This window comes from Spermophilus citellus, assembly GCF_964194105.1.
Source record: "Spermophilus citellus genome assembly, chromosome: 11".
NCBI classification, from domain to species: Eukaryota; Metazoa; Chordata; class Mammalia; order Rodentia; family Sciuridae; genus Spermophilus; species Spermophilus citellus.
The window spans coordinates 134,945,300-134,969,818 of NC_138192.1; the positions used below are offsets into that span (position 1 = coordinate 134,945,300).

General features: G+C 56.9%; 1 protein-coding gene across 12 annotated transcripts in view; it reads right to left on the bottom strand.

Annotated features, from left to right (window-relative positions):
* HDAC4 (histone deacetylase 4) overlaps positions 1–24,519 on the bottom strand; it is a 270,249-nt gene that overhangs the window by 88,748 nt on the left and 156,982 nt on the right. For 11 of the 12 annotated variants that reach the window (XM_081260592.1, XM_081260596.1, XM_081260587.1 and 8 more), the window contains exons 3-4: positions 16,229–16,473; positions 3,440–3,590 (exon numbers count right to left, since the gene is read on the bottom strand). In XM_081260592.1, the coding sequence (XP_081116718.1) occupies positions 3,440–3,590; positions 16,229–16,473 (396 nt within the window). The remainder of the gene's footprint in view (positions 1–3,439; positions 3,591–16,228; positions 16,474–24,519) is intronic. The other variant, XM_081260589.1, reaches the window with a different exon arrangement.

The window sequence follows — 24,519 nt, forward strand, 5'->3', positions numbered from 1 at the left end:
CCCTGGCCACTTGCCACCTGATTTTAATCAAGACCTGGAAAGAAGACCAGCTACAACGGAGCTGGGCAGGGCCTCACCGCGTGCTCCTGATCATCAGGACAGCCATCTCAACGACTAACCAGGGGCGAGCTCATTACCGAGGGTCACTTCCACCCCAAAACGTTAACATGTCTAGGATGGATGGCAATGCCAAAGGGCACAAGGACAAACATGAAAATGAGACCAAAAGGTAGGAAAGAAAAAGGGGGACTAGTGAGAAGGAGGAAGTTCCGTGTTCCCGCCTCAGAATACAGCATTCAGCCTTCACTGGGAGGTAAGATCCAGTCACAGCCATTTTAACTGTAGCCCTTCCCTTTGCCCTCCCAAATTTAAAATTAGCCAGTCGTGTAGATTGTAGCACTGGTTCCTCCTGTCCGAGCAGGGGACAGAGCGGCATTAGGCATAACCACAGGGGACTGCCTGCTGGCGTGCTGGATTTTCTTGGTAGCTCGCCCATCTTTAAAAGTAGTTTGCCTTATGGAGCTACTTCTGAGCTTGTGTTTGATTCCTTGAGGCGCCCCAGATTTCTAACATGGGGGACAACTCACATCTAAACCATTTCGGCTCTTCAAAAAAAAATGGGCAAGAGACCTTTTTGAAAGGTAATAAAAAGAACCTGAGACTGATTTAAACAAAGCCTGCTCTCCAGGGCGGAGCACGTCATAGGCAGGAGGACATCTCCTTGGCCAAAGCACAGGAGAACCACTGTATCTCCTGGTAAGGAGGAAAGTGTGGCTTCAGAGGCAGCCGGTACTGCTGCACAGCTGAGATTCAAATGACTGACCTCGGCAGGTGCTGGAGAGGACAGCTCCATCTCTGCTGTCCAGCAGACAGGAGGTGGATGGATACACTGTGCATGGATGTTAAAGTCATCCACTTCCCACAGCTCAGCAATTCCACTTCCGGACTGTCCATTACTCCAAGAATGCACATGGGAGCACTGTTGTAACAGTCTGGTTAGGGAAGTGACCCAAATACCTGCTGGCTGTGAATGGGCACTACACTGTGCATTCGCAAACAAACGGGAGAAGCTAAATGCAAAATGGGAACTAATTTTACAAGTTTAATACTGAGGTAAAGAAGTGAGAAACAAAATCCTGTGTGCTCATAATTCCATTTACATACATGTCAGAAGCAGGCTAAGTCTTGCCTTTGGGAAGAAAGGAGCTCCAGCTGAGGCAGTGGCCCTAGGGGGGGCTGGGCAGAGGTCACTCCCAGAAGCTCCTTACCACTAAAGATTGTATACTTTTTTGTATTTAAAAAATTTTCAAACAATCTTAGAAGACAGACCTCACTTTTGCACAGAGCGGTTTGTGGTGCGCAAGACTCGGTTAAGGCGATCTGAGGATGGCCGCCATGTTCTGTCTTTGAAGACACGACTTTCAAGGTCTGTCAGCCGCACCTCAAGGACAGGTGCCTCTTGCTGAGAGAAAAGCCCTTGCCGGTCATGGGCCCTCTGTGGGCCAGAAGATGAGGGATGCTGAGAGCGGCTGCTCAAGGCCAGCCCCTCCCTCACTGGTATGCAAGCGTGTCCTGTGGTGACCACAGAAGCCACACACTGGCTCAAGGTGCAGGACTGGTAAGCTGACCTGCCCACGCAGACGTGTGACCTCGCGGCTGCTCCCGTCCTGCTCACTGCAGGCAGACCATGAAGCAACTCCACTGTCTCAGGATCTGCAGATGCGGGTGGCTCCCCCTCCGCAACATAGTGGAACCTGCCAGCACCCCATCAACACCCGCAGACCGCGGCCTCTCCCCTGGGCCCTGCTCTGCCTGCTCCTCCTTGAAAGGTCAATGTCCACCTCTGGGCTCCTCTCCTCAGGTGAGAAGCCCAGGTCCAGCAAGGCCACTGCTTGTCGTACGCCTGGGGCAAGGTCTGCCCACGAATCCTCAGGGTCCTCTGTGGAAGGCCACACCCGCTGAGCGCTCCTCCTGTGCCCAGCCTTCCTGCTTCCCAGGGCAGGTACAAGCACCTCGGATCGCTACTTAGCCCCACCTGGTGGGACGGTCTTCAAATGTGTCAACTGGCTAGGCCACCCCCATTATCCAATCAAAGGCTAACCTGGGTGTCACAGGAAGTCCTCTGAGACGTGACTGAAGTGGGGGCTGGCTGTGCGTGCGGTCATGTGAGTCAGCCTTGCACAGCACTGAGGCCCCTCGGAAAGACAAAACCCTGCTGTGGGCAGAGCCTGCGGCTGTGCCCACGAGCTCCAGTCTGCCTTTCCTGAAGTCATGACCATCTGGCTGCCTGTCCATCTAAAGGCCTGTCCAGCTGGAGGCCTGACCATCTAGAGGACCGACCATCTGAAGACCTGCTCTATGGCTCTCAAACCTGCCTGGCTGGCCCCACATCAGAGAGAGCAAGTCCTCACAATAAATCCCTTAGTGTCTATTTCTTGGTTTGCTCCTCTTTAGACAGACGGACAGTCCATAAATCAGGCAATGGGAATATTTTGTGGCTGTACTCTGCCATTGTAGGAGATGCTCAGAAGAGACCCCTGAGGTCCCTCAGTAGCACTCCAGCGACCAGCAAATGCCTAGAGCCCCCAGGTGGGAAGAGCCAGGAGAAGAGGGGGTCAGCGCGAGGCTCGTCAATGGTGCTGCACAGCCCTGCGCAGCATGGCACTGGACAGGAGGGGAGAGCAGGCCCCAGCACGTCTGCTCCGGCCCCAGCGCACAGCCTGCACTCCAGCCCAGGGAGCACATGGCAGTGGAGGACGCTGGGAGGAGGAGACCAAGCATGGGGGCGACAACAGTCTCCAGTAGGCTGTGGCGGGCCACATGGCGGGGCACAGGGAAGCTCAGAGGGGACTTCACAGGAAGCCAAATGACTACTCCTTCAACTGCCTGTGGCCACCAGCGGACTCTACTTTGTGCTCTTGTACACCTTACCTGCACTTTACAAATACTCTTTGATACATGCTCAATATTAAGAGTTTTAAAGGGTGAAGTTTTCAAAAACTTTTAAGTTGAAAATATGTGTGCTGAGAAACACGCGTCGGAGAGCCATCCAGTGCATTTTCAGTGAGCTGCACAGAATTTGGGGAGCAGCACACACCTGCATGTCCCTGTCACAGGATGAGGCTAGAGGACAGCCACAGCACAGGTGGCAGCAGCACCGAGCAGAGTCATTCCGCAGCCCAGGGGTGACGAGGCCGACATCCGGCTGGCTGGAGGAGGTGCTGAGAGGGTCCCAGGCGCTCCCTGGGTGGAACCGGTTGTCTGAGGAAAAGGCTCCTCTTCAACCGCCTCGGCCAGCTCACTGAGCACCGACACCCTGAGCCAATCGACTGCTCTTCTCGGGCACGTCCCCTGCAGAGCTGCTGCCAGGGAACCCAGCCCCCAGAGCAAGGGGCCAGCGGCCGCACCCCGCCCTCCCACAGCCCCCCACGGCACTCACTCTCCTTCCCCTTCTCCTTGTTCTTGAGCTGCTGCAGCTTCTGCTCGCGGTGCTGCTTCTCCAGCTCCTGCTCCTGGCGATGCCTCTCCAGCTTGCGCTGGTGCTCCAGGAGCTCCTGCTGGTGCTTCAGGGCCAGCATCTCCTGCTGCTGCTGTGGGCGAAGGAGACAGGCGTCAGCCCGCGGGGACCCCGGCGCCCAGGAGCACCCAACCTACTAGGTACAAGTTTAACAAGTTCCAGTTACTCATAGGAAGTGAATGAAATGAAAACACAAGAGGTAAAGGGAGGAGCTCCTTGTCCTATTCCTGATACACAGGTGACCACATATAAACGGCTGTCACCTTTAACAGGGGTATGACAAGCAGGTGAGCAGAACAAGGGATCCCACAAGTCATCAAAAGTAAGCGGGAAATGTCCACCCTCACTAGGAACCACACTCCACCTCCATTTACTTATTGGGGAGGTAGAAAAAGACCACACTGTCAGCTCTCTGCTTCTGCAGCACGTGGACTCCCAGGGGCCGCTGCCACCTCCCACTGGACCCTCCACCTTGGCCTGAGGCTGGCTGCCCATCGCTGTCGCATTAGCAGCCATGTTCCTGGGGTGTTGATGGCCGTGTTCCCCTTGAGGAAGAAGAGGTAGCAGGACGGTGAGCCGGCACCTGGGCACAGTGTGGCCTGTGGAATCTGTGAGGAGACCCCCATGTCAACAGGGGGATGAATCACCATCCTTGCAGCCATCAAGGGCCATGGTGATAGCACGAAGACTGGCAGGGCCCTTCAGAGCACTCTACCTCCAGAACCAAGTCTTCACGGTGACCTTAGGGGGAAACTGAGGCACAGAGAGACGAAGTGTGTGAGGGTCTTGGCCCAGCAGGTGGGTCCAGAGTGGGGCTCCAGCCTCCTGTGGAGACTGTTTAGCTCAGATGGCGGAGTAAGGGAGGGAGAAGTGGGGTGTGCAGGGAGCAGCCATTTGGCGTGTGCAAGTATGAGACATGCACACACGTGCAGGTGCTGTGCACGCGGATACGGCTGCCCTTCTGGGTGGATGCTGCCCCTCACAGTGACCTCTGGCAGGACCCACAGGCAGGAGATGGTATATGCAGAAATATCTCCCAAATCTTGCTGAGTGATGCCATAGAACAGGGGCCAGGCCAATCCTCAAGCACTGCACCACGCTGCACCTGCCCAGCCAGCTCCAGAGGGTCACCCTGAGGACCCTCCACCCTGAGGAGAGTGCCCAGAGGCATTCCAGTCAGAGCTGGCCCTAGGCACTCTGCAGGCTGATCATGTGTTCCCAGGAGGGTTCAGGTTGTGAAGAAGGCCTGGCCTGAGCCCTGCCCTGCTGAAGACTGACGGCGAGTGAGGTGGCCCCAGCAGCTCCCACGCTGCATGGGGCACTGGACAGACTGCAGTGCTGCTCAGGGGTTCTGCTGTTCTAATTCCATATGTCACTTACCAGCATGTCTGGGTCTGGAAGTCCAAGTCACGCCATGTCAACAATGCCAAGGAATAGGGACAGCAGTTGTGTCGTCTATGAGGTGAGCATTTTCATCCTTCCATCCCCCAGACAAAGCCTACAGCCCAGGCACATAGGTAGGGGCCAGAAAAATGACTTTTCAGCAAAACCAAAGGAGTTGGCAGTAATAATGAACAAGCTGAATAACCACCAACTTACACAGGCCTGGTGCAGAGAGAATGTGCTGGAAGCCTGCCCCTGCCAGTCCAGCTTAAGGGAGGCCCCAGAAGACCCCTGGGCCACAACGCCTTCCACAGGCAGCTTGGGACCAAAGCCCGCCCTGGTCCTCAATATTGACACTTTCACCTGGACTCCCTGGGCTGTCCTGAAGACTAGCCTCTCCGTCTGTGCTGTCCACATTGCTAAGGAAGTGGCCTGATGCCAGAGCCCCTCTTCAGTGGGACCTTGGGCCCCAGCCAGAACTGTCCAGTCACAGCGGTGATCACACACAGCAGGATCTATGGGGGCACCGTGAGCAGGCTGGCATTTGGTACTAGCAAGGCCCTGCAGTCCCTACCCAAGGGGGCCTGCCAGGGTTCTTCTGAGAGAATAGGCCAAGTCTGCTCCCTGTTAGCCGACAGCGGTTTTTGTTTGGGAGCATGCGGACAGAATAGCTGAAGTGTGGGGCAGATAGGCCCCAAGCTAGAGCCGGAGAGCTGGCAGGGAGAGGCTCCGAAAACAGTGCCAACTGGGGAGACCGCTACTTGTGAGGCGTGCCCTTCCTGTGAGAATGCTGCCTCCCGAAGCTGGTCGGGCCACACAAGGCCAAGGGGCTCACACCCACTCAGCAGCAGCTCACCCAGAGGAGCCAGCCCTGCTCCATGCCACCTGAGGTCACCGGCACTGTGTGCACACTAGAGCCTTCCCCACAGAAAAAACTCACCTTCTAGACCACTCACTTAAATGGCCTTCTGGGGACAGTGGGACAGAAATAAGCAAGCATTGGTCCACGTCCTTCGGTGACTTCCAAGGACCACCCAGTAGCACAGGGACAGGAGAGCCAGGCTGTGCTGCCTGGCCACAAGCCTGGCTCTGCCTGCTCCCCAAGGTTGTTGAATGCTGCCGGCGATTCCAAGACAGTGGGATTTCCTGACCTTTTAGTAGGAAATCCAAATTATAGTATTGTGACCAAACAGTAAATGAGACGGGGGACAAAACATGGCCCTTCTTACAGTTTCACTCTAAGAGACACCACAGCTGCGGCCTCACAGGGATCATGCTCTTACTGACCACACGCCTAGGTATGGTACTTCGTCAGAACAAACACCTGCGCAGGTGCAGACGCAGAGTCCACCTGGGCCTGTGCTGTGTGCTGGGTAAAGCCATCCACCAGGGTCGGGGATTCCACCGCACGCCTCACCACACAGAGGTACAACCCGGAGCTCTAGAGTGGCTTTTACCAGGTGGCACAGTTCTGATCATCCACCCACACCCCCTGTGCACCCCTGCTGTCCGCCTCAGCCTGCTACTTTGGAGTTCTCCCAGGATTCCAGGAGAGTTCCCATTGTGATATATTCAACAACTCCTCCTTTAAAAGCCATGGGCTACATTTGTATTGTATCAATGTATGCCCTGACTGCTCTTGATTTTACTGAGATGCCTCCTTCCTCTAACAATTTACTTAACATTCTTTCGGTTTGTTTTTTGCTAATTTCTGACCCCATATTTCTGCTAAAAAGATAACGCAACTCAAACAGATAACTCAAAACAAAACCGAAGCAAAACAAAACAAAAACAGAACAAAAAATCGTTGTATCAATTTTCCTATTTTTTTGAAATGTATATTCCTGGTCTATCTCTATTACTTCCTCAGGGCCTTCTGGGGAGAGTGGGACAGAAATAAGCAAGCATTGGTCCACGTCCTTCGGTGACTTCCAAGGACCACCCAGCAGCACAGGGACAGGAGGAGCCAGGCTGTGCTGCCTGGCCACAAGCCTGGCTCTGCCTGCTCCCCAAGGTTTAGCACCTCCCTTCTCCACCTCTGCAGGCTGCCAGGGAGGGCGGGTGAGGGGTGCATTCTGGAGCTGCCTTCAGGCTCTCCAGGCTCGCCAACTCAGGGCAGCAGCAGCCCACCTGATCAGAATTGGCTGTGCACTGCTGGCAACACCTCCTGCCCATCAGGACCCAGTTTGGGGACTGGAAATCTGCTGGGCTTGGTTCCTGCACCCCATCTAACTGTGCTGTGTCTCTCTGGTGTCCACTCGACAGCCTCGTCTTGGTCTTGGGTGACACTGAGTGTCTGTGAGACGTCCTCCTTCAGCGACATCTTTCAGGAGGGAATCTCCCCTGGCAAGAGGCAGCTTACGCAGGTGTCTCTGCACCCCTCACCCGCCTTCCCCAGCAGCCTGCAGAGGTGGAGGAGGGAGGTGCTAAACCTTGGGGAGGCGGACAGCAGGGGTCTAATATACAATTGAATACACAGCTTAACATAACCATCATCATCTCAATGGCTTGCTGGCTTCACCTCTCAACCACTCCTTCTGGCAAAAATGCCATGCATCATTCCAACTCAGCTATGGCTCTCAGCACCACTCAAACTCCCATTAGTCTCAGTGATTGATTACCAGTCAAGTTCAGTTCGATGAAAGCACCATGTGCTTGACAGAGCATCACACTCAGTTATGATAAGGACTGCCCACAGTGCTGCTTGAACCCGAACACTCCTGTCTGGGTTCTTCAAAGAACTGAATGTGGAGGCCATGACCATTCAGGGAAGCTGAGCTCCAGGGTCTCCGATGGCCCCATACTCCCTGGGGCAAGCACCACAGGGAGGCACACCTCCATCTGTGGGTGGGTGTGTGGGGCAGGTCCTGCAGCCAAACATGCCAGGCTGTTCCCAGGGCCACAGCCAGCTTTAAGAGGCCAAGGTCGGTCGGCAGCCATGCTCACAGAGACCCCAATAGTAACTGTGGAGTTTTGTGATTATAAACATGCTTTTCTAATTGTACATGGTAGCAACTGTGAAAAATAAGAAAACATGAAAAATCATCTATATTCTAGTTTAGCTGTACAATTAAAAGCTCAGACTTAAAATCAAACCAAACTCAACTCTGAGTGTTTTCTCATCTGCTCACATAAGCTGGCCAACAGCAGTGCTCTGGTGCACTTAACCACTAGGCAGGCACCAGGCATGTTCTCTACACACCATCCCAACTTGCCAGCCCCTCAGGACTGACCCCTGGACCTCTCCTCTCAGTGCCACCTCACACATCTGCACACCTCTTTCTGCCTGCTGTTCAGCATGCATGGAGTCAAGAGTGAAGGGCTCTTCCACCTCTCCTGCTGGCCTTCTCTGATTTGCTGGTAGGACGGCCCCAGACTAGTGACAGGTGAAGAGAGTACAGGAGCTGCTGCCCCAGGGATCAAAGCTACTAGGTACAGGCTGGCCAGGGCAGGGCAGGGGATACCTTCAGCCCCTACTGTCCATACGACCCAGTGTCTCTGATTGACACCCAAGATAAGTAAATGCATGAGGTCTTCTGTGCCCTCTTGATCCACATAATCACCATCCAGAGGAGAGGGCAGCCAGGTCCAGCTTGGGCCTGTACCAACAGCAGCCCTGTCCTGGTTCATATCCCACCTGTCCCCAAGCCTGGCAATCCTGTACAGGTCCCAGGCTTGCTATCCCAGAGGGATCCAAGCTAATGGCTGTTCTTACTACCGACTTCGCTGCATCACTTTAGAAAGATAATGCTGAGGAGAAAGCAGACGTCAAGTGCGTTCTTGAAGAGTGCAGGGGATCCCTGGGTGCGGCTCAGTTATCGAGGACGTGACTCCACTTCCACCCAGAAGTGGACTGGCATTTCAAGCATGGAGGCCACTGACCTGCAGCGCTGCAGCCGTCCTGGGAGACACCACGGAGGTTCTCAGCCTCCCCTCACTTATCTTCTGAGGTGAGCTTGGGGCAGCCCAGTTACCCTGTTTGCCAGGACACAGTTTTTAACAGAACAAGGAAATAAATAAGAATCATCCCTAGGCACAGGTTGGTACTGACCCAGGAAATATGTGCCATTTGGCCACAGTGGATTTTCATGGAGCATTTGGGACTAAAATGTTGTTCTTTATGGGACCATTTCCACCTGCACTCTCTGGATAAATGACTCCAGTGGAAATGACACCTTGTGCCCGTGCTCTGGAAACACTCCCATCTGCCCACACAGCAGCCAGCAGTGACCAGCACCCCACATTGCTTACTTGCTGTTCCCACCGAATCGGGACACTCGGGGGTCACACAGATAAGCAGGAGTGCCATTTAGCATCAGAGTTCACGACCAGGCCTGCCGCAGGGCAGAGGGTGAGGGTGAGGGAAGGACAGGGGCGCACTGCAGGGGCGTGGGGCCTGGCAGCAGGGCAGCCGGCTGTCCTGAGGGCCAGGTCCTCGGGCCTCGCCTGCCGAGCCCTCGGCTCCAAGCTTCTCCTTCCAGCTTTTCAGCTCAGCACCGTCTGTCGCACAGGTCCTGCCCTTCTCCTCCAGGCCCCTCGGCTGCCCCCACGGCCACCATGGCCTTCCTGCTGCTCATCTGCACACAGCCTCATGCAGCAGGTGGCGTGCAAGGCAAGGACACTCATGAGGCATGACATCGGAGGCGCTCTCGTGGGCCACGAGCACCTGGCAGCAACCAAGGAGCCAGGGTGGTGCCAGAGTGGCCACCAGTGCCCTCGGCCCTGGCAGGAGAGGCCGTAAGAGTCCCGAGTGCAAGATGGACCAGGACGACTCTTCCAACTGGGGACTGACACAGCAAGAGGTCCCAGGCGGACTGTCATTCCCCCAGGCACCAGCTATTAGGAGGGGACAGATGGGTCCCACTGCTCATCAGGTGAGGGCCTGGGGTGCCACCTGGGACAGGCAGTAGAGAATGAGTACCACAGGCCGCACCCAGGACTAGAGGGCGGGTCTCCCTCCCACTGCAGTCTAAGACGCACCCCAACGCGCAGCGAGGGCGTCAATTCTGAGGGAATAATGGAGAACACGACAACACCGTGCCCGGAGGATGGTCTGGTGCTAAGCAGGTGCCACTGAGATGCCCACAGTGAACTGGACAGATGTGGAGCCGTCCAGGGCCAGGCACTAGGAAGATCCTGCTGTGCCACTGCCACTCAGTGTGGGCAGGAGGTGCTGGGCCTGAGCTGCTCCGTGTGGGTGCTGGGGCTGCGAGAGGGGGTCTTCTAGGGCCGGGGGGACAGGCCTAAGGTAGGATTCCTGGCTGAGGGTTCCCAGGCCTCTGCCTGGATTAAGCCTCCATGCACTGAATATCTACATACAACTTAGCAGGGTGGCCCCTGAAATCGTCCCTGGCTCCCCATTCCCTTTGCCCCTCCATCCCCCCTCATCCTTTGGCTCAAGAGAAGCCCCACATAGATTGTGCTGCTAAATCCTTCCCTAGATTCCCTGAGCCAAGGACCTTGGTGATACTCTTCCTGGTGACCAGCGCAGATTAATGTTTGGAGACCCCAGCCAGCCTGCGGTTACCTGCCCCCTCCCCTCCCTGCAAATGCCTTCCCACCCCTGAACCCAGGAAAATAGCACGTGATTTGTTTGGTTCTGGGGATTGAACCCAGGGGCACTCTACCACTGAGCCACACCTCAGTCTTTTGTATTTTGAAACAAGGTCTTGCTAAGTAGCTGGGGCTGGCCTGGAACTTGTGATCCTCCTGCTTTAACCTTCTGATCAACAGGATGACAGGCATGTGCCACCAGGCCCACAGAGAGCTGTGGAGAGCAGCTCCTCTGTTATTCAGGGCCAGCCTTGAGTAACCAACACCTTCCCACTGACACCCTCTCTTAAACGCACTCAAGCAGTGGACAGCCCAGACGTCTGATTCCAGTAACAACACCTGACAAAGCCACTGCTCAGCTGAGCACGTCACTGCAAGTGGAAAGACAGCAGAGGAGAGCCGCTGACCAGAGCCAAAGGCAGAAGAGTGCAAGGGCCACAGGACACCGGTGTGGAGGTACCTGCTGCTGGGCCTGCCCTGCCGTGACCCACCAGTGGGGGGCACCAGCCACAGGAACAGGGCTTTGTCTCTCCCTGTGTGCAGGAGATGCTGGTGTCCCCCAGGCCCTCCCTGGAGGCACTAGGGCAGAAATGCAAGAGAGAAACTTCCAGAGGCACAGAGCCACAGGCAGCCACAAGGGGGAAATGGGCCCTGGAAATGTGACCACTCAGAAGAGAAAGAGGACCTCACTGTGCTGGAAGGAGGTTCCAGAAGCCAGCATGTCCTCTGTCTGTCTGATGGGGACTCCCACTGTGCTTAGTACCTTGTGGACCCACTATTCCAGGAGAGGTGGTGAGTCCGACCCAGCGGCCACTCTGGCTAACAGCAGGATGAACACTGCATAATCTGAGGCCAGGCTTCCCTGTTCTCACTGCAGGGAAGACTGACTCAGTGAGAGCCGTCCTGCTTGCTGGTCACTGTCCTGCCCATGGCCAGCCCCAAGGACTAGACAGATCCCACTGTATCTTCTCCCCTCGGTGGCACTGCCCAGCACATGGCACGTCGTGCGCCTACAGAGCTATGCAGGCCTGGATCTTCCTCACTCGGCCTGCTTGCTGTTCAAGTGCTCCAAGTACGTGCTGGGTTCACGCATACCCAGGCTGCGCCACGCAGCTGTGTGACCCGGACACTCCTCTCCACGCCCCCATGAAGAGGGCACAGGGCAGAGCCACATGGGGGTCCCACAGGCTAGACACCAAGCCTCGTTCTAGGTAAGGTGGCATGGCACAGTGCCTCGGGCACCTGAGCCCCCCCCGCCCCCCCCGAGGGGCCACCAGGCCCACATGAGGAACAGCTGCTCTGACAAATCTAGACCTAAGGATGGTCTCGAGTCACAGGAGGAGACCCCGATGCTGCTGGCCAGGGAGGAGCTAGAGGCTGATGCATCCTCCTGCCCTGCTGGCACCGGGGTGCCCCGTAGAGGCACAGAGCTGAGCTCACACTCCTCAGGCTTCCATTTATGGTGCTGTTCACACGGGGGACAGGGAGGTTGTCACAGGTAACTCCAATCCTGACATGGTTATGCAAATTGTAGTTAATACAGCTAAATCAAAAAAGGAGACAATTATTATTTGCAGATGACAGTTTAGTTAAAAACCATACAATAATCAAATAACTAATTAAAAACTATTAGGACCCACAAGAAATTGTATGCATTGGTAGTTAACAGTGAACTCTGGGGCTTGCCTATACACTGTAGTAATGAGCGGGGAAAACCAAAGAAATAGTTTCATTTTTAGCAAATTATATATATATCCAAGAATAAAAACATAAAATCCATGAGCATTATATGAGAAAATAGAAAGGTTTTCCTAAGAACAGAAGCACTCAGCTCAGTTGGTGACACCATATTCCTAGAGTGCAGATCCATGTTAGCAAGTTCTTAGGAGCTGCAATCTCAACACATTTCCACCGTGACGTGGAGATGGCATGGCCAATGGTCCTGAGGTTTGCCTGGGAGGATGCAGGGGCAGTGAGTGGGGGAGAGCAGGCCTCGCGGACATAGGCCCCATGTGGGGTTCTAGCTGACGTGTGTGGTGCTGGCCCAGGACAGGGAGGGCTGCAGACAGGCTTGATGAGCACGGGACAGCGGTGGCAGTTCTTGTGTTAAGAACGAGGAGAGAAGGAGCAGATGACTTTGCAGCAGCACTAACAATCAAGTGACCGCACACAGTGCACCCTGCACTGTGCCCTTTAGTCCTAAGAGACCCCTGCAGGAATGACAAGAAGGCCAGCACTGCCACGCGAGACAGAAAACCGCAGCCCCAGGGCGCCTCCGAGCGGCGGCAACCCCACAAGCCGGGCACAGGAATGCAGAAAACGCGAAGGACCGAGCCGAGAGGGCATGAGCCCTCTAAGACCAGCCGATGACCAAGGCCAGGAGCGTGGTCCGGGCTCTGGGAGAAGCAGCCACCACCACTGGCACAAGCACACCTGGCTGGGCCTGGCTGGGGCCTGCAGCAGCCGCTGTGCCCGGCGGCCTGGGCTTCAGCAGCTCAGGGATCCCTCTCAGGCTTGCAAAGCCTGCCCTGTTCCCGCTCTGCAGGACACCTGTGGACCCACACACTGTGACTCACTGCTCCCAGCTCAGGGCTCCTTTCTGGAGCATACCCAGGCTCCTGGTCACTCCCTCCAGGCTGCACACAGGTCTCTGAGGCTGTGGGGCTGGCTTCGCCTCAGGCCACAGAAGGTCAGTAAATGGGAAAGTGGGAAATCATCACCTCCAGGAAAACCAAGAGCTGTGTGAGAAAAGACGAGTCACCGTGCTGTGCTGGGGGCTCAGCTGTGACACATGCACACTGTCACAGTGACGCAAACACCGAGTTCCTCAGCCAAAAAGGGTAGGTGGAATACGTTGAAGAGCCAAGAAATGGCAGTGGACGCACAGGACAGGGTGGGGTGGGGAGGTGACCTGAGCAGCCCGACCTCGTGCAGACCTTATTTACCCAAATTAACAAGGTGAGTTACATCCGAAAAACTACTCCCATTCCAGTTATGAAATTCTATTCAAATTCACTGATGATTTCATGACACTAATTAGACTGTGTGTTCAAGAAACCTGTCTGACGAACTCCGCGCCAGTCGTTAGCAGTATTGAGGAATGGAACAAGTTTAAGCCATCAAAACAAAGGAGTGTTCGTGCAATGATGCGACTGCAGCTTAAAGGCTTTTATGATCTCCATTTTAATGAAAAAATAAAATAAATGATTAAAATGCAAAGAGAAATACAACTTTGAGCTTCTTTCTTGCCGTTGGGTTTCTGGGGGCCCCAGCACCTCTCAGAGGGCCCGCACTGTAGATTGGGGGCTCTCCCAGGAGTGTGGTGGCCATGAGGAGCACGGCCCAGCCTAAACCCCAGGTGCTGAGGGAGGCCGGGTGGGAGAGCCCGCTTCCAGCTCAGAGCAGCCAGGCAATCCCCTGGCAGGAGAGGAGGGGAGGGAGGTGGGACCTAGCTCGAGCAACCTCGACCCAGGGTCTTCATCCTGTGTCCTGCTTCCTGGGACTGCCCTGATGACCTTCTCACTTGGCAGGATTTATTTTATTTCTGAGTTTCTCTTTTACTGCCTTATAAAAGCTGCCAATGCAACCGACACAGGAAGAACACTGCGTGGAGCGTCTTCCCCGCGGGCCCTGCCATCTTCCCTCCTGTGCGCTGGCAGGGGCCCCACCTCACAGGGCTGAGGACAGAAGCATTGCAGGGAAAGCCCACTTCAGCAAGCATCTGCAAGGAAGCCAGTGCCACAAGTGCCCTCACGGCCCGAGGAGGAACGACCGGGCTGACAGGGTGGCCCAGAGCTGCGAGGCAGCAGCCGGCCTGTCAGTGGCAGGGCAGGGACACATTGGCCTGTGCCCTACCTTCCCATTTCTAGGAGACTGCAGTGGGTGTGTGGTGGCTCCAGGCCAGGATCCTTCTGCAGAGTCAGGCTGGGCTCTGTGTGGGGCTGGCCATGTGCAGGGAGGCCTGACGGGAGGCTGCATTTTAACCTTTTGCTTTTAGGGGTCACAGAAATGCAGCTTGACACATACAACATTTTTTATTTACTGGTGAGGCTGCTCCCAGTTAGTTACCAAAGGCCAGCATGTCCAGGCCACCACGAGAGCTGCAGGCCCTTCCTGGAATGACTTCCACTGACTGTGCCATCCGATTGGAACACATTACTGCCCAAGGCCAGCCGCAGAGACTCTCTCAGTCCCGTAGTCCAGAGGCCGAGCACAATACCCATGGTCAGACTCCCAGTGGGCAGTGAGTCTGCTCTGTCCATGGCAGAGAGACCAGCAGGCCCAGGACTGCCAGACAGGAGGAATATCAGGAGAGCTCAGGGCCTGGCCTGTGGAGCCCCCAACCACCTGCCCCAGACCCAGGAGCAAGAAGCAGCAGCAGCTACTGCTGCCAAAGCCTGCTGACCACAGCAGAAGATGACCACAAGGCCCTGGGCAGCTCAGGCCCAGAAGGGAGCTTCCCCGACCCGTCTCCTAAGGCTGGGAGGGCCAAAGACAAACCTCCCAGGACCACCTCTAAAGCACATACCCCTGGGAGGAGCCTCAGAGCTGCCACGGGGCCCTTCTCCAGGGCAAGCCCGGCTCTGGGGTGCACTACTGGAGAGAGCAGTGATGGCAGCTTCCCAGCAACCTGCCAGGTGGTCCGCAGACAAGCCCTTGTCCAGGACCCACCCACAGTGCACAAGAGGCACTGGAATGGGAGGAACGTGCACAGGGCTGAGGCACCACTCCCCAGACCAGGATCTCCAACAAGGGCTCTCTGGATGGCCATCTGTCTCCGGGAAGGCTGCTGCATGCTGGGAGCAGCCACAGCGAGAACCTGAGGCTCCTGCCCACAGTGGCAAGAGGAGCTTGAGACATACCCTCACACTATGGTCCCCACAGCATTCTGGATGAGACTGACTGACACGGACTGCAACTTCCTGAGGCCCTCAGTGAGGACCACCAGCTGGCTGCTCCTGGACTCCTCACCCCAGAAGCAGAGGCAATGTGTGGTTCCTGCCAAAGCCGCTCAGCAGCATGGTGGCTTTGTCACACAGCAAGGATAACTTACGCAACCTGGCTGGGCGGGCTCTGGGCGCTCTTTAACATGGCTCCTAGAAACATTAATGTGACCTATGTAAGTTCAGCATCAACGTGAATTCCGGTTGCCACGGCGCTCCGCGCGGCGCTCATGCAGCCAGCACTTCGTGGCCACAGACATCAGGCCGGCCAGCCTCCGGGCGAGCTGACTGCACAGAGAGAAGGCACTCCCCCTTCATCAGACCCTCAAGTAGCCATGAAGAGCAAGTGCCAACGGAGGTCTTTATTAGCACTTTCTTCTTACTCTTTTCAAATTAAAACAGACTCAACTCCTTGCAGTTATGAAACACTAAGAGAACTAGGTAAGAGAGAGAGGTCCCGGACCGACGGCAAGGGGCTGGGACGGTTTCAGAGGGAACTGTGCTACCTGGTGCTTGTGGCTGGGCAATGTTCCTGGGCACAGGTGTGTTTCTAGAAGGATGTTCCACACTGTGGCCCCGAGACACCATTCATCTCAGCACCCTACATCCTACACGACACCCGGACACGCAGGCCTCATTAAAGCCCACCTGGTCCATGGGTCTTAGCACCCCACAAAGTGAGACAGAGCCTCAGGGGCAGAGGAGAGCTGGTGTCACCAGAGGGCCACCTAGTCCCTGGGTGTCAGCCCTCCTCAGGGGCAGGAGGGCAGGTGCCACCTGGCCCAGGGTCTTGGCTCCTCGGGGCAGGAGGCCAGGAGCCGCAGCTGCTCACCTTCATGTGCTCGTGCAGCTGGGCCTCGTGCTGCCGGGACAGCTGCTCGTGCTGCCGCTGGAACTCGGCAATGAGGATCTGCCGCTGGATCTGCTGCTTCTGCTTCAGCGCCAGGAGCTCCTGCTGCAGCTGCTGCTCCCGCAGCGCCGGCTCCGCCACAGGCAGGGGAAACTGGTGATCCAGGCGCAGGTCCATGGGCACTGCCGTGGGGGCCACTTGCAGAGGCAGTGCCGAGGCCACGTCCACTGCAGAGAGAGCACAGCACAGACAGCGCGTCACTGTGGTGCAGAGCTGGCCCCAGGGTGCCCTCCCTCCCTACACAACCCCGCTGGCCACAGCCATGGGGCTCCCGGGGGCTGAAGGACTCTGGAAGTCCCGAAGCCCCACCTTAGCCCCTGGGTCAACAGGCTCAGGACACGGACTCCAGCCCTCTAACTTGAAGGTCACAGAGGCCAGAAGTTCAGAGCAGGAGGTGTGCTCGTACCAGCCCTTTCCTCTGCCCCACCCGCACCACAGAGGCCCTGCTCCCAGAGGACCCCATCCCAGGCCTAGTGGCCTGCCAGGTGTCGTGTCTGAGATGAATAAAGGGGAAAACACAGGAAAAGGCTCTGGTCAGCCAAAGAGCAAGCTGCGTGCCTGCTCAAGCATGGGCAAACTGCCCGCTCTCCCCTCTGCCCCTTCCTCCTCTTCCCAAGAAGCCACTGCAGAGTTGTGTGTGAGCCCCAAGAACAGCGTGTGCCACAGAAGTGGTCCAGATAGATGCTGCGGGAGCCAGTTTCCATGGCGACATGAGTGCCCTTTTGAAAACATGTTTACCCGACCACAGCCAGCGCAGGGTGCCCCTGGCTGGCAGCACAGGCACATCAGCTGGCTTCCGCACCTCACCACCCACATCACCGCTCGGAAGAGCTGCGGCGTGACTGACCAGAGGCCAGTGCTGAGTCCGTCTCGGGCCCCGAGTAGCCCATCTTACAGTGAGAAAAATGGTGCAGAACCCAGGGACGCGTCGCACACGGACCCCCTGCGCAGCCCCGCACATGGCCGTGCCAGGAGCAGCAGTGAGCAGCCGGGGGTTCACCACGCACCAGTGTCCCCAGGTGTGGGTCCAGGATGCCAGTGGGCAGCTCTGAGACGACCGCTGGGCCTGGGTGAGGCCTGCAGGCATCCCCTGCATGGCTCCCTACCCTGGTCACCTGTCTCCATCAGCCCGAAACATGGACCACAGGGCCAGAGGAGGGACCAGGAGCTCCCCTGGGAGGGCTCAGGCTCAGGCAGCTCAAAGGCCCAGAGAGGGTTGGCTGCTTGTCCCTCAGGTTAGCACCTCTCTCTCTTGACCTAGGCTGGTGCTACAGGTCCTGATAGCTACAGGACCTTCCAGGACCTTCCAGCCCCAGATGCCACCGCCTCACACTGACCCTGGCCATGGCCTAGTTCCTAGCAGAAATCTACTCCACAGTCATGGACCTCCCCATCCAGGTGGGCCAGGCTGTAAGTGGCTGTTGTACCTCAGTCCAGAGGATTTCTGGGGTCACTGCCTAGGCAGCAGGTCCCTGGCCGGATGCAGGCCTCACACTGCTGGGCCCTGTGCTGGCCCTCGGCCCGCCTCTGCTGGAGCGCGGGTGGAAGGCTGCTGTGGAGCTGGCCTGGGCACAGGAGGGAGCACTGATGCTGACCCGGTGCTGCCCAGAGTCGCCTGGCGTCCTCACTAACAGTGGGCCTCCCGGGCAGAGTCCAGGATGGGACCTAGGAGGGAGGGAGGGGTGCTGCTGAAGCAGGCCATGGCTTCCTTGGTGGGCATCAGTGTCCTCCCCTCAAGGTGCAGCAGCACCCTGGCTCCTGCCCTGGCCCGCTGCCCCAGGGTCACGGAGGTCCACTAGGTGACTCGCCCTGAACAGCAAGCTGCAGGTGACCAGAGGCCTCAGCACGTGCACGGGCAGCGTGGCCTGTGAAGTGTGCACCTGTTTCACCAGGCTCCTGGCTCGGGTGTGCCCCAGGGGCAGGACCAGCAGCAGTGCCTGCTCCACTCTGGCCCACGCGCGGGGATGAGGCTGCACTCCTTTCCTTCCCGTCCCCGAGGTCCTCTCTACCATGAGGTATAGCATGCTGTAAAACCTGCGTACACAGTGCCGGTCACAAACACCAGTGTTCTCCCGCGCTTGCCTTAGTGAAGTACTCGGCAGGCAGGGAGAGCCGAAAAGGAGCTCAGGGGGGCAGGTGTGGCGCCCTCCCGGTGCTGCCGGCCTCAACTCCTGCCCTCTGGGCAGGTGTCCACACAGGACTCTGTGAGGCTGCACCTCACAGAGACCGAAGGGAGCTTCAGCAAGAGTCCAGGGGCCCCACGTCACAGAGGGTCTTAATGCCCAGCTCGGGGAGCACCTGCCCCTTCGAGGGCCAGAGCATCGCTGCTGCCCTGGGGCCAAGGGAGGGTGGGAGGGAGAGGCAGCTCCAGGTGCTGGGCAGGACAGGGCTGTTCAGGGCGCCATGTCACCTGCCACACACCAGCTGGCAGTGCTCCCTTACTAGGACCTTCCTCACTTGGTGCAGCTGGAAACAAACCTCTATATGGGACCACAACTCCCGTCCAAAGTCCCTCATGGGAGCAGCATTAACCTGGCCACGATGTGGACGCCATCTCCTCAGGGGCAGAGGCCTGGTGGGGCACCCGAGGGTCCCTCCCCACCCAGGTGATGCTGGCCATGCGCCCTTCACGGCTGAGTGTGCACAGGCTGACCGCTAGGAAGGGCTAGGAAAGGAAGGAGTGCTGTGAGGCCGTCCCCACGGGGGGGGCAGGGGTGAGAACAGCGAGGGGAGGCTTTATTGTGGGGTTCCTTTTCTCTTCTTCTTTTTTTATCCAATGCACTCAACCTATTAATGCTCTAGTCCCTAAGGCATTGATTCAAGTGGTTTTTGAAGCTATTTTCTTGGAAACTTATAAGAGCCCCCAAATTGATTTAGATTTGATCTTGAAAGGAATGCCCAAACTGGACTACACAGTGGTCAGCAGAGCCAGGGGCACACAGGCACACACGGCTGAGGACACAGCCGGAGCTCGCCCTGCACAGACTGGCCGTTGTCTCCGGCCCCCACGCACATGTCTGAACCTCCGTGAAGATGCCCTCCGTTCCCAGGTCCCAACTCTATCCAGGTCTTCCCATGCAGGCCCAGGGCCGCACAGCTCAGGAGGAGGGTGGCCAGCACAGGCCTGTCCCATACCAGCAGCAGGTGGCTGGCATGCTCCAGACATGGAGAGCGAAACAGTGGTGGGGCACTGCCACGGCACATGCTGGTCTGACACCAGACTGTGAGTGCAGGTCCCAGCTGAGAGCCACTGGGCTGCAGGAGGCTGCAGACAGTCCTGCTCTGCCCGGGGAGCCGGATCAGGCTGCTTCTGAAAGCCCTGAGTGGGAGCAGCATTGCCTGCAGAGGGCCCAGGGGACTCGAAGCAGCCTCTTGGTGGCTCCTCCTTCTTCACCACATGTTGAAACGGGACGGCACTTAGCCTTGGTTCACTGTCTTGAGGTACCACCCAGAACACCAGCCTCCGCCATGCCAGTTAGAAGTGGAGCAGAGAAATCAGATGACATTCGTCAGCACCCCAGTCCCCTAGCCCACCACTGCTGCTGCCTCGTGTCCACAAACAAAGCTGCCTCGACAGATGGACACAAAAACAAGGACTCAAATCTTGCAGACAAGGAGACCCACCCACAGGCTGCTGGGCAACCCTGCCTCCCCTCCCAGTGCCAGCATCAGGAGGCCAGGTGGTGGGGCTGCGGCCAAGCTATGCCAGGCCTTGCCGGGGAGCCAGCTGCAGAGCCGGGAACCACAATCCCCACCCACTCGTGCAGCACTGGGGCTACGTCAAATGTGACTCGTGCTATTTCTGTATCAAAAACCCTGGAAATGCCTCGAGTTCCCCAAAGAGGCCTGCTGGTCCTCTGCCCCAGAGTGCCCTGAGCAGACAATGAGAGCTTCTCCTGAAGCCTCGGCATCCACACAGAAAAGCCTGTATTCTCATGAATATTCCACGGCGTCACAAAGCGCTTCCCCACGCCTGCCTCGAGGAGCGCGCAGCACCAGAGGCTCCTGACGTCGGGAGGGCACAAAGCCGGCATTCAGAGCCCCAGGAGAGGCGCAGTCAGCCTGGAGGGAGCCCCTGGCACAACAGGAAGGCCTGTCAGTCTGCCTTTCCTTCCTAAAGGCACCGTCACAAAGAAGGATGCTAATTTTCCGTGACACGAGTCGGCTCCTCTTCTCCGGACACACTGCAAGGCGTCACACAGACAGTGAAAGCCGCTGTGTTTTCCAGAGAGCACTCCAGAGTCGGGGTCACAGCGAGGGGAAGCCCAGCTTTCAGCCACGTAAGCACGCTCTCCCCCTGCGGGGCGGCTGGGGCGGGGTGCTGGCCCTGCAGAACGAGCCTTAGCCTGCACGGCGAGCCCATGAGGAAGTAACCAAACATCGCTCCGGAGGACTCATTGTCGGACGGAGCTGGGGTCTGCCACCCCCCACCCTGGGAAGGGCGCTGGCTCTCGGGGGCTTCCTCTGGCTCCTCTCCAGGTTGCCACCCCTGCACCTACAGCTCTCCAAGCACACTCTTGGTGGGGGAGGACTGCGGGCTTCGAGCAGACGCGGGGCAAGGACAGGCCACCATGCTCCCAGGGCGGGAGGGACTCAAGTCAGAGCCTGCCATCCGCTCTGGGATGGTGTCATGAGTGGTCCCAAGAAGCCAAGGCCACCCTGGCTCTAGCATCTGTAGAACAGACAGAATGCCCAAGGACATGGTCAGGGAGCAAGCTGTGCCACGCCGTGGCCACCCGTGGCACTCAGGAGCGGCCAGGCAGAAGGCCCTGGGGAGGAGCAAGTGTCCTCAGGTGGCTGAGCAGCACAGCAGGGCAGGGTGAGACTGGGACGGTGGGGTCAAGGCAGGCCAGGTGCACAGGAAGGTCCAAGCAGGCTTTCCTGGCCACTGTGTCCTGGGGTGAAGTCAGCAGCAGCAAGCTGGCCCTGGTCACACTGCATTGGAGGCTGAACTGCTCCCGCCTAGCCAGTCCGCCCTGTCCCCTGCACAACCACTACGCTTGATCTGCTTCCTCCTCCCCTGGGAGCTGGACTCTCCCGTCTCCTTCCAGCTGCTCCTGGACCTCTTCGGGAACTCAGGCCCGACTGGATCTTGGGAAAGGAGATCCATGACTCCTGTCCATGTCTGAGACAAGCTCAGGCTGCCCGCGGGCACCACTGTTATGGCCATCACAGTATTCCAGCTTGAAGACCATCCTCCTCGGGAACTGCAAAGGCGAAGCTCCATGTCTTCCTGCTCTCAGTGCTGTCACTGAAAACGGGAAGCCACCTGACCTCCTTGTCTCCTGTCCTGGAACTCCTGAGTGCTGCCTGTGGGGAAGCCTCACAGGTCCCTCCCATGGGGCGGCTCCAGCCCTGCTCAGGACATCCCCACCCTGCTGCGCTGACTCCCTGGGGTACTGGTTCAGGGACGCCACCCCTGCTCTGCTCTGCCTCCTGGACTTCCAACCCAATTCAGGTCTCCCAGAGCAGCCTGCAGCCTGCGTACCGTGCTGGCTCCCTTCCCTCTGTCTCACGCTGACTCACACGTATCTCCTCAAATGTGCATCCTCACCTCCGGGAGTTTTGCAGGACTTCTGCTCTATTTTTTTAAATTTATTTTTAGTTGTCAATGGATCTAATAATGTATGTGGTGCTGAGAATCGAACCCCGTGCTTCCCATATGCCAGACAAGTGCTCTACCACTGAGCCACAACCCCAGCCCATCTGCTCTATTTTTAACTGACAAATTGGATGGCCACATCTGGAGGACGATGGCTCCTGGGAGCTCATTTCTGTCATCTGCTGTTGCCCCGGCTCACATGCCCTCAGCACCTAGTGGGGCAATAACCATGGTTCTTACAATGCTCACATGGTCCTGTCCTTGGTCAGAGGGAGCCCCTGGGTTGGCTCCTGATCCTTCTAACACCTGCTAAGGGTCTCGGAAAGCAGACCCCAGACTCTTCTGTGACAAAATGTCCTGGAAACTCTTATACATTTCTCTTCAGGGAGAAAGAGTATTTGGAGACCAGAACCCCGGTGTTGGGTGAGCCTAGTGACTGGGCTGGAACTTAGGACATGGACATTGTACTGGAGTCTTTCGATGAATTTCCAGAATGAGTGAAATGAGATGCCTGTGCTCAGTCTGCCATCTTGCCTTGGAACTTCCCAGGATGTGGCTTATTAAAACTATCACTCAAAAGGACTGAACAAGCATATCCAAGCTCCATTCAAATTCTAACTTATATGCAATATTATCTTCCCCAAAGGAGTTCTTAACTGAATTACAATTATCCTATTAACCTCATATGCGTGTGTGTGTGCGCGCGCGCGGATGACACAGAGAAGTCAGGAATACTTTTTAACCTAAAGACTTAAAATACTCTGTAGGAATGCAAAAAACAAAAGTGCTCCTATTGTAGCTTCAAACAGGTGAATTTTGTAATATGTCACCTCTCTTTGCCTCATAAATATGGATATAAGCAATACCCAAGAAACAGCTTATGTCAACAACAAACTAAAATAGAAAACACACTTGGAAAAAAAAACATAGTACAGGAAAAGGGTGCTTTGATTTTATTGTTTTGTTTCAAGTAAAATCAAAAGTAAAGAATTAACACAAACAAGATGCAGGAAGGTGTTCACAGGAGTGTCCCTGGCCAGGAGTGAGGGCGCCTGCCCATGCTGATCCTGACTTTGGTGCAGAGTAGGGAAGCCAAAGGTGAGCACACACACCCAGGCACAGCCCCCTGCTTCTGCCTTCTGCCTCCAGAATCTAGGAGGGGCCCAGGACAGAGCACCTGTGCCAGGAAAGGCGGCCCCTCCCTCCAGCCTCCTGGCTCACCACCTGTGCCCAGAGAGGTCTTCAGCTCACACTGTTGTATGCAGCACAGGCAAGGTCCCCACAGGGGATTCAGACACACGTGTGCCGTGTTCCACAGGGGGGGACACCGTACAGGGAGCAAAGCACCTTGCTCAGGCCCCGCGGCCGAACAGCAAACCCAGAAAGGGACCTAGCATCCCCTCCTTCAGCCAGCCAGATCAGGAGGTTCCTAAGGGAATCCAGGGCTCACAAGTCACCTCCTCTGTGGGCCCCCACTGTACTACAGAAATCTGGGCACCCCAAAGCCTGTGATATGCACCCCTCTGCTCCAGGGCTGACATTCTAAACCAGCATGTGCTTCTCTGGGGGCAAACAGGGACACTTGGTGTAAACCCAGAGCTAAGCCCCCACCAGTGGCTTGCCTGGCTCCTGGTGCTCCCAGCAGCTCGGATTGAGCTTTGTTCTGGACCAAAGGCTGTGCCTGCCCTGTCCAGTACCCCTGCTGGAGAGCCTGCAGGCCAATGACGCTCTTTCCTGAAGAGCTCCTCGCTGGAACAGCCTCTGCCCTGACTGAATATCTGTTCAGGCTGGGACAGTCCCAAAGGCAGAGCCAGGCCTGGTCCACCACTCACCCAGACCAGGAAGGGATGAGGACAGGGAAACACTGCCACCTCCGTGGAGCACAGAGACCAACCAGACTCCTCTGCCCAGAGAAAAGGGCTACTATTAGTCCAGGTGTGGGTCTTACTCCAACTGCCAGTCCTACCCACGCAGCTCTGACCTCCACCCCGTCCTTCCTGGCACAGAAAGGCCTACATGGTGCTTGTGTGTGCTGTACAGCTCTGAGCCAAGGCAGCTGCCCGGAGCAGGCCAACTCCCAGAATGACAGGCCTCTCTGTGGCTTCATGCCCTCCTATAGGCATCCCCTGGGGCCCATGCAGAATGGGGCTGCTGCCAGGAGGCCGCCATGCTGTCTCCACACCCAATGCCCTGCAGCCGGCATGGGCAGCCAGGGTGGGCAGGACATGACTAGGTGCAAGGTCTGCAGTCTCCAGTCCATGTGATGCTTCCAGGTATAGCCAAAGAGAGCTCCGGAGCCAATCTGCATCCCGTGACAGGACCTGCAGGCAGGGTCCTGGGCTCTCCAAATATCCACAGGAAAAGACTGGCAGGCCACTGGCCAGCAGGGCATGGACTCTGGGGCCAGGCCTGAGTTTAGATCTAGCCAGTGCTCTCAGAGAAGGCAGCTGGCCTATGGTGCACAGGGTGGTGGCAGTTGCTCCTCCTCCTGGGGTGGCACAGGTTTGTGTGAGAAGAAGCAGGTGTACTTGGAGCCCCATCACAGGAGCAGGACATGCCCGGGTACAGGGCTCATTGGTCCTGGGGGCACCTAGCAAGGGAAGGAAGGAGA